Source organism: Aedes aegypti, chromosome 3 (genome assembly GCF_002204515.2).
Source record: "Aedes aegypti strain LVP_AGWG chromosome 3, AaegL5.0 Primary Assembly, whole genome shotgun sequence".
Lineage (NCBI taxonomy): Eukaryota > Metazoa > Arthropoda > Insecta > Diptera > Culicidae > Aedes > Aedes aegypti.
This window is the reverse complement of record NC_035109.1, coordinates 69,679,184-69,688,746: the sequence shown is the minus strand read 5'-3', so window position 1 is coordinate 69,688,746 and position 9,563 is coordinate 69,679,184. Positions and strand designations below refer to the sequence as shown.

Genomic DNA, 9,563 nt, shown 5'->3' with positions numbered 1-9,563 from the left:
AGTGTTTATCATTTGATGACCCTCCACGGTATAAACTCGAAATTGACAAAAATGTCGAAAGTGACATATATACAGTTATGGGCAACAACCGCATTAAAAAAAGGGAATCAGGTTTCCCAGTCTCCAAGATCCCAGTCTATATAAAATCCTCCATCGAGAGTTGTGCTGGTCCTTTTAATGATGCTTCTATGCCTAACTATTTCAATTGCACATAGTTAAATAAAGCTATATCATGCCAAAGCTGAGTTTCTTGCATGAATATCGGCTTTCACTTTTATTATACTAAACACAACTATACTTTCTTTCAATTCGTCAAAACATGATGGATCAAAATACTCATGAAGTTTATTTCTTACTTAGTAGTCATCTCTCTTAATCGCACATTATTCAAACATTCCAAAATTATGTTGTGTCCCAATTTAAAAAATCGAACTCCAAACCGTGATCGCGTGACTTAAATCTACATGGCGCCTGTTGGGCTTCTGCTCAACAACTCATTATTCTTAACGTCTCGATCCTTCGTTGTCGTAATTCGATACCTCGCGCATGGTTTTATTATCAGAGTCGATTTTATTAACGTTTTTTTTCTCGATATGCGACAGGGGTGGCGCCAACTGCCTCATGAAACCCGAAGATTGTGATCCTCCATCCATTCGTGATATTTGGCAACATCCGTGTAGACGGTATATTTACGTGCATCACATTTACCTGTGTCCGGGTCAATAAGCGCATAGGAGACGATCCCCCGCAGAACCCAACGGCCACCACGCGACACAAATAGTCCACTACCCGAGTCACCTTGACAGGGTCCTGCGCCTTGCCCTCCGGCGCAAAATGTGCGCTTCGATGTTGTCAGTTGGAACCCGATGTCAGACCGGATACAATCGACTTCCGATACGATCGGTACTTGCGCACTTTTCGGAACGTCCGATATTATTCCAGACTCGGAGAAGCCCCAACCAACGACGGTTCCCAGCTGACCGACGATGATCGATTCTTCATCGGATTCTGTCCAAATACAAATGGGCCTAACCGAATTGGAGTAGTTGATTTCATTTGGAAGAATAATAGCTCCTATATCGTAGTCGAAGGCATCACTTCGGAAGCCTGAATGTATCACAAGAGCTCGAGGGTTTACCGTTCTCGAATCGACCTCCGTCCAATCCATAATGTTGTAACGTCCCAGCGATACCAGTATATCATCGGCTTGTAGGTGATTCTTTCCGTTCATCAGACAATGGGCGGCTGTGAGTAGAACTTTGTCAGATATCAAAGTCGCTCCACAGCGGAATTGCAGGGATCCTAAGTCATTGTTTTTATAGTATAACGCACTCAACCAAGGCCATTCCCCTCGACGGGATTTTGTTCCTTTGAACATCAACGGTACAGCTCGATTTACAGGTTGTCCGCAAATTCTTTCATATGAAAGTGATCCATGATCTCCATCCCCGAATTTGGCATGACTTAACGGATGCATTGCCGTGTTCGGATACTCGTGGCTTTCGACACTATCCGAATCATCCCCATAGTGATCGCCAGGCATCATCTGAATGTTGGTGTAATGATGCAACTTGATGGTAGTTATTCGATGACCTTGCGCTGGCGGACCACTGCACACAACCTTCCCATTGAGTTTGATCGAAACCAAACTAGGCAACGGGTGCGTCAGGGATACTCGTAATCTGGCGGGCTGCCGTGGTAAGTCATGTATGTTCAACAACTCCAATGAACCTGTAGAGTGCTGGCGATTATATTTGGGTTTTGCCCAACATGATCAGGTTAGTGTGATCGTCTGTATGTAAACACTAGAGCATACATACCACAATCGAAGGCATTGAGAGGATCACTTCCAATGTGTTGTTGAAACCGGCTCGATACCCTTCGATGGTGATGGCTCCATAGACGGTGTGAGTCTTCATGTCTCTGACATATTGAAAGATTCTCGGGCACGGTGTTGTGGGGACATTTGCCAATGTACACGGTACAACATTGAACTGCACGCACAGAGCTAGAAGCTGAAGAAGCCTCATCGTTTGATTGATTTCTTCGTCCAACTGAAATGTTTTGTATAGTATACGGATGCATGGAAATGTGGAAGATATTTGCTATAAATTTATTGATGAGATAAACAAACGGCTTTCAGGCTCTTCCATATATTACGTGCAAGTTTAGGTATATTCATCTTCTTCTTACTATTCGAGTGTTGATCATATTATAGCATCTATTGCTGTACTTCAGCAACTATCATGTAACGATGAATTAGATTAGCATTATGCTAGTATTGATGTTTTACATAATTTACGTTACGTAATTTATTAATAATTTTGACGTCAAACATTTATAGTCCATTCTAGTTATCGAGTGTGTTTAATATCTATGTGTTTCTTATATATTTCACATTTGTTTAGTGTATTAGATTCATAAAACATTCCTACGTTTGAGGGAAGTCCTTCGTAACATACGGATAACGCCCAATACCAGACAACGTCGAAAAATTGAGAAATCATGGTCCGTAGATGACGTATAAGAAATAAATAATGCTATTATGATTTTGATTCTCATTGGACGGGGTTGGTGGTCTAATGACTACCGCTTCTGCCTTATAAGCAAAAGGTCATGGGTTCAATCCTAGGCCCGTCCTTTCATCGTACCCACTTTATTCGCGATGACGAAGGCAATTACCACAGTTGACCCTATTCGTGAAGCTCCCATTTCTTTACATGGCAAAGCATAGGAAGTTAATTTTCAAATGCTTCTAAAAAATCAAAACATGATTTAAATTCTGTAAAGTATACGGGGTTAGATTTATGATAAGCTATAGAATCCGCAGAATATTGAGGAAAAAAAATATAAAAATCAAAATAATGTGTCTATAATGTAGCCCATTAAAAGTTAATCAACATGTACTGAAAAGATTTTAAATAGCTATTGTAGTTAATTTTATATAAACATTTGAAATTTCATTTCCTATACCTTGCCGGGTAAAATTTTAGACGCTTTACGCACAGAGTAAACTTTTTCCAGATGGCAGCACCGTACCTTCGTTAGAGCGAATCATGGGGCAGGACACTAGATCCAGTATTAAAATATTAATATTTATTAATGATATTAATATTGATATTGAGAATATTATCAAGTATACATGGAGTTTTGCTGTTTGCTTGTTACCGGAGTTGCCAAGGCAAATTTATTATTTATACCTGACAGGTCTCTGCAGACCGGGATATTCCCCATACTACCACTAATAAATTCAGTGATTAGAACATCCTCACCTCCATTCTATATATTGAGCAAAATATATGAGAAATACAACATAGACTACACTGTTTGTCTGGCTAGAAAGAGACTGGCACCTTGTACGATGCATCACATTCGGTGAAGCTTCATTGTCATCAATGCCCCACATCTTTCTACGATTTCCGGGCCATTCCGCAGCTCGATTCCGATATAATTTGTTTCCTGCGGTATGTCAGATCCGCAAGACATACAATCCATGTCCCCTAGCCACTTGTGTATAAGCCCCCAACATTGACTTAAATTCAAGATACTTGTGTCAAATGTCTTTAGGAAAATCGTGGCTATCTCGATGATATCATAAAAATAATATATATTAATCCGTATTAACGGATATTAATACCAATATTAATGAGTTTCTTACCCCATGGAGCGAATAGTTGTATCTTTCACTTACTTCTATCTTTCTCTCAATATTCACAGTTGATCTATTCGTTCATAGCATTTGCTAGAACCTGGCTTCCATAATCAATTATAGCATGCCTTTCGTTACGCCTGCTACATAGGCAGAGTCTGCTAACCAAACAGCAAGCATCTCTATCATAAAATTACCACCCTTACACTTTCCCGCATGAACTGGCTTAGATTCAGGGGTATATCCGCACGCTGTGAACTAGACTATCGAAATTCATACTTTATTTGCCTTATGAAAGGTGGAACGATTATTGCAATATAAACGCTTCATGTATCGTTTTAGCATCACCTCACATCAATACGTCGATAGGCGCGTGGTGTACACACGAGCCTAACGATCGCAAGGACCTTGGTTCGATTCCAGGTTGCCACGAAATTTTTTTTTATATTAAAGTTTTGGTTTCATAAGGCAAAGTTATGAATTTCAACTCGATTTATTGTGGCGAATTTTCATAAGTGGTTCCTATGTATTTCGATAGTCCGTTTGCCTGAGTGCGGTCTCCTGTGGGCCAGTTTCAAATGCATCATCAATTCCTCCCCCTTCTCCTTATTTGTCTGCATTCTAACGTGCTAGGCGTTAGAAATAGGTAGATGAAAAAACCGAATTTAGTACTATACCATTTAATTCCACTAGAGTTTGTATCCTTTGAAAGATACGCGTATTTCGATCTCAACTGTAAGGCCGTCTTCAGTGTCGTGTACTAGACTCGTATCTGTCAAAGGATAACAGCTCTAGTAGAACTAAATGGTATAGTACTAAATTAGTTTTCTTCATTTACTTATAGGTATTCTACTAAACAGCTCGAAAATTAATTATCGTTAAAATAGATTACCAGCACTTATATACTGAGGATGTCTGTTAGACCCAAGCAATCATCTGGTTGGTTTCTTGTGTAAGTGCAGTTGATCTGGTGATACTGGAGTAGCTACCACGGGCTGACAATCAAGCTCAAGCAGGGCGCATCGTACCTTCGTGCTGTGCGTTCACGGATTCTTTCTGCTCTTGGAAGTTTTTAAAAACTACCTGAAGCAATAAAGCTCATAGCTAAAAAAACAGTACTTTTTAGTGCTACTAAAGCAGTACATATCAATACTATTTTTTCTACTATACTGATCCCTTTACGGTCCTTGTTTGGACCCGTGCCTTCGATTTTTTGTTAGACCCGTTAACGAAAGCTAGAGGTATTAATCCTTCTTGGACATTTGGGGGATTTGGGCAGGAGATCTTGAACTCCATTAGGGGAATCAAGGTGTTCTTCCAAATTGCAAAGAAAAGAGACTGTCGTGTTTTGCCGAAAACTCTTAAAGATCGCGAACTTTTTCTCAAACATCTTGAAGAGAAGTAGCACACATTTTTTACTTATGACGACAAAACTGAACGTTTGTTCAAAGTCGTCTTGAAAGGTCTCTCAAGTGACTATAAGTCACCTGAAGAGATCAAAAATGGAATAAATGATTTACTTGGATTTTCCCCGGTCCAAGTAATCATTATGAAAAAGAGAATCCAATCTGGCATTGTTCGGAAAGGGCTTTCTCTAAAATATTATTTAGTTCACTTTAACAAAAAAGATCTAAATAATATTAAAGATTTAGGAAAAGCAAGACTTGTGTTTGATGTCCGTGTGACATGAGAACATTTCCAGAAACCTGGAGGAAATTACCAGAACCCCACTCAGTGCCGTCGGTGCCAAAAGTGGGGTCATGGTACAAAAAATTGTCGCATGGATGCTTTGCGGAGGTTCTTCTCACGCTGAGGACGTCTGTCCAGTGAAGGAAGATACCGATAAGTTCATATGCGATATCGTAGCAGGTAATCTGAATACCTCCCCTTTTCATACTATGAGCACCCGTTCAAATTGTTTCAAATCAAATAAAAAAAAAACCCTGCCGCCGCAGGAAACTTCTACTCCTCCTCTTCGTCTACCGAAAATTCTTACACTGAAATGATTTTTTTTGTAGAAACTACTGAATCCATGGTAAAATTAAGAACTGCACCAACGATTTTCAACCGACTACATTAATCTGTTAACTCTACCAAAACATAGTAAACATCACTACACAAGACAATTTCTTCTGTTGATTTAACCAGAGTTGTAGTATTTTTGACTAGAAACATTCTAGATTTGAGAAGTTTAGCATCATACTTTTGACGCTTTTGACCACACTGTGTTGTACGATGGGTGTCACGGACTGAAATACAATGCTTTGTAGTGGATGCTACTATGGACATAGTCAAATTTACTGCACTGCTCAGTGATTTTCACCAGATTATAGTAAAATTAACAGATTTTTGTAGTCGGTTGAAAATTGTTGGTGCAGTTCTTAATTCTACCATGGATTCGGTAGATTATACAACAAAATTTGTTTGCGTGTACGGAAAATCATCAAATGTACCCACTTCAAGTGATATGTCTCCCTCTGATTTTATTTTTCTAACTGAACAATTGAATCAATTGATTGATGCAATGTTCAAAACCACCACTATGACTGAAGCAGTCCAAGTTGGTGTAAAATTTACTAATCAAATTGTTATTGGACTTCGTTTTTCTAATGGATGCAAATAATAATTTGTTTATTTTTAAATTAGAATGCTCGATCATTGAATGGTAAAGAAGACGAGCTGTTTAATTCTCTAACAGTTAATAACATACATATAGCAGTTATAACCGAACCATATTTAAAACCAATTTTTTTTTGTTTATCTTAATGATCGACTTGATGGGGCATGTGGGGGAGATGCAATCATCATTCATAGACGTATAAAACATCAACTGTTTCGTCATTTGAAACTAAAGTTTCTGAAATTTCAGGTGTTTCTGTTGAAACACAGCTTGGTAAATATACTTTCATAGCTGCCTATATGCCTTTTCAATGCTCTGGACAGCAAGTTAATTTGCTCCAAACTGACTTGCGAAAATTGACTCGCAATAAGTCAAAATGTTTTGTCATTGGTGATTTTAATGCCAAACATCGGTCATGGAATAATTCTCAAAGTAATTCCAACGGCAGAATTTTATTTGATGCGTGCTCTTCAGGATATTTTTCAATTCAATACTCTGATAGCCCAACATGTTTTTCTTTCTCTAGAACTAGAGTTACATATTTCTCAGGAGCACATAAATGTACTGACGAGCCTCCAACCAAACCGTCTCTCAGCTCAACGAAATCCTAGTGTGCTGCGCTAGACGGAGGCTCACGAAAATTCTGAAAGCGCGCGCTAGGTGATGTGCTCTCGGGGAGACTCGTCTCATGCGCTGCTCGGCGCTACGGCTCGCCATCGGTATCCAAGTTGTGAAACAACTGCATAGTAACGAAGAACCTCTACAACTATTTTCGCCTCATTATGCAAGTGTCTAGATGGCCTACATGATATGATCGAAGACTCGCGATCCAAGAGTTACAATTTCGATCCTCGTTGAAAACTTTTGTAATCACTTCAATTATTGCGCTGAATTTTAAACAGCACATGTTACAGAGCGCATGAGACCGCAGTAAGACACATCTCAAGAAAAATGAGGCGCACCAAAAAGGGTCTCACAATGTACAGCGCGCCCGTGCGCTTGCAAGCAATGAGGCTCCTGCACCTAAGGCTACAGCACGTGCACAGTAACTCTATCTAGAACCCATCTACGATTGATTTGGTCTTAAACGACCCTAGTCATCTTTGTAGCCAACTGATTACTCATGCTGATTTTGATTCTGATCATGTCCCTGTTACGTTTCAAATATCCCATGAAGCGATTCTCAATCCTATCAACTCCACTTTCAATTATTTTTGAGCCGACTGGAATATATATGAACATATATTGTCCCTTATCTTGATGTTAACATTTCTTTACAAACAAAACTTGATATTGGCAATGCTCTTGAAACTTTAACAAATTCCATTGTTGAAACCAGGAGCATTGCGATTCCAAAATGTGAAGTAAAATTTGAATCCGTGATTATAGACGATGATCTTAAACTCTGCTATGAAAATTATTTGGCAGGATTTGCAGAAAGAAATCAAAAAACGTTTTCACAATTAGGAAACAAAAATTTTGAAAATAAAATTTCTCAATTGGACCCTGGCTCTAAGCCATTATGGCTAAAATTTAAAAAAATCCTTGCTATGCAGTTTGAAAGCGCGCACAATTTTAATTTAGGTTTAAATCAAGTTACTCAGGACTTCGAAAATATTCTCAATTAAGAAAACGTTTTCGAAAATTCTTGAGAGACTGATTTGGAAGAAGTGAGAATTGTTATTTAAAAAAAATCAAAAATATGAAAGCCTCTGGCGGTGATGGAATTTTTTACATACTCATCAAGAAACTTCCAGAAAGTAGATTATCATTCTTAGTTGATATATTTAACAAATGTTTTCAATTGACATATTTACCTGACAAATGGAAAAATGCTAAGGTTGCACCAATTTCAAAACCAGACAAAAATCCTGCAGAAGCTTCTAGCTATCGTCCAATCAGTTTGCTTTCCTCTAGCAGTAAACTTTTTTAAAAGGTCATTTTGAACAGAATGATGGTCAACATCAATGAAAATTCAGTTTTAGCCAATGAACAGTTCGGATTACGCCATGGACATTCGACCTCTCATCAACTTTCACGTGTAACAAATTTGATTCGTTCCAACAAATTTAGTGGTCTTTTTTAAGATATAGAAAAAGCGTTCGACAGTTTTTCGCATGGTAAAGTAAAAGAAAACTCTAATTTTCCAACATACATTGTTACAATAATCTAAAGTTATCTATATTAAACAATATTTTTACATCTGACTTACCTGAGTTACCTCAGGTGGATAACACAGGCCTCTCCTCCAAAGGACCAAGCCTGCTTGTCATTTGTAGTCGATTGCAAAAACGTTTGGATATTTTTTCTTCATACTTGCAAAACTGGAAGATTTCTCCTAATGCTTCTAAAAGTCAACTAATAATATTCCCACATAAACCAAAAGCTCAAGTAGACATGTTGTCACGTTGAGAGGGGTTCCAATAAATTGATCGGATGAAGTGAGGTATCTAGAGCTCATGCTAGATAAGAATTTAACTTTCAAAAATCACTTTGAGGGCATTCAAGCCAAATATAACAAACATGTAAAATGTCTCTATCCCCTTGTTGATAGAAAACCAAAACTTTTTTTAAAATTACTTTCAAATAATATCTTGATCCTTATTTTATTTCCACGAAAAACAAGAATGTTTATCAAATGTTTTGAAAATAGCTTTAATCATCAAAATCAGATATGAAAAAAAAAATTCTATTCAATCTCAAGGAAAAAGACCTTTCCCTCAAATGGGATTCAGATTTATGGACATCATCAACGTACCACCCAGAATATTTCTCTGGAAGAACTTTTATGTATTTTTAACCTAGATTATGTGTCTTTTTTATGTTGTTTACACATTTAGAACACACAGTCGAACCTTTTTTTTGTTCGAAATGTATCGTTTGAATGTTTTTTTTTTCTAAGTATTTTGAAGCCAACAAAAATATAACTGTTCATTTATGTATTTTGGAGAATTTCTTGAACCTGAAAAAAAACCTGGAAATATCAGGGAATTTCAATTCTGTTAATAAGTAGACTGTTCTACCTTCGAAGCAAATAAAGCTGGTTTTGTTCATGCTCCCTTGTATGCCTTTATTATTTTTTCACTTTTCATTTGGCTTAATCTCTAATACTACAGTGACCGGCGCCGTTATTGACTTTGACATTTTGAGCTCTTGATTTGTGCACATTGAGAATGGTAAGGTAATTAAGCCTCTGTGTAACTTCGATTCTTGTTATCAATCACGAAGTAGCAACTATAATTTGTACGGTCATCTGTGCTCAAACCCTTTCGATGCATATTTAGATTACTAGAG

The 9,563-nt window shown here is 37.8% G+C and overlaps 1 protein-coding gene across 1 annotated transcript; it reads right to left on the bottom strand.

The window, feature by feature from the left end:
- Nucleotides 1–327: 327 nt before the first annotated feature.
- Nucleotides 328–2,100, bottom strand: LOC5567545 (serine protease gd). The gene is made up of 2 exons (XM_021853201.1): nucleotides 1,821–2,100; nucleotides 328–1,741 (listed from the first exon to the last, which is right to left on the bottom strand). Exons 1-2 carry the CDS (start codon nucleotides 2,028–2,030, stop codon nucleotides 620–622), a joined length of 1,332 nt encoding a protein of 443 aa, XP_021708893.1. The 5' UTR covers nucleotides 2,031–2,100; the 3' UTR covers nucleotides 328–619.
- Nucleotides 2,101–9,563: the final 7,463 nt, after the last annotated feature.

What these genes read in the sequence shown, in the direction of transcription:
- LOC5567545 (XM_021853201.1), bottom strand. Translation starts at nt 2,030, where the DNA reads ATGAGGCTTCTTCAGCTTCTAGCTCTGTGCGTGCAGTTCAATGTTGTA. An exon ending in TCTCAATGCCTTCGATTGTG is followed by an intron (nt 1,742 to 1,820) that starts GTATGTATGCTC and finishes TATAATCGCCAG; the next exon opens with CACTCTACAGGTTCATTGGA.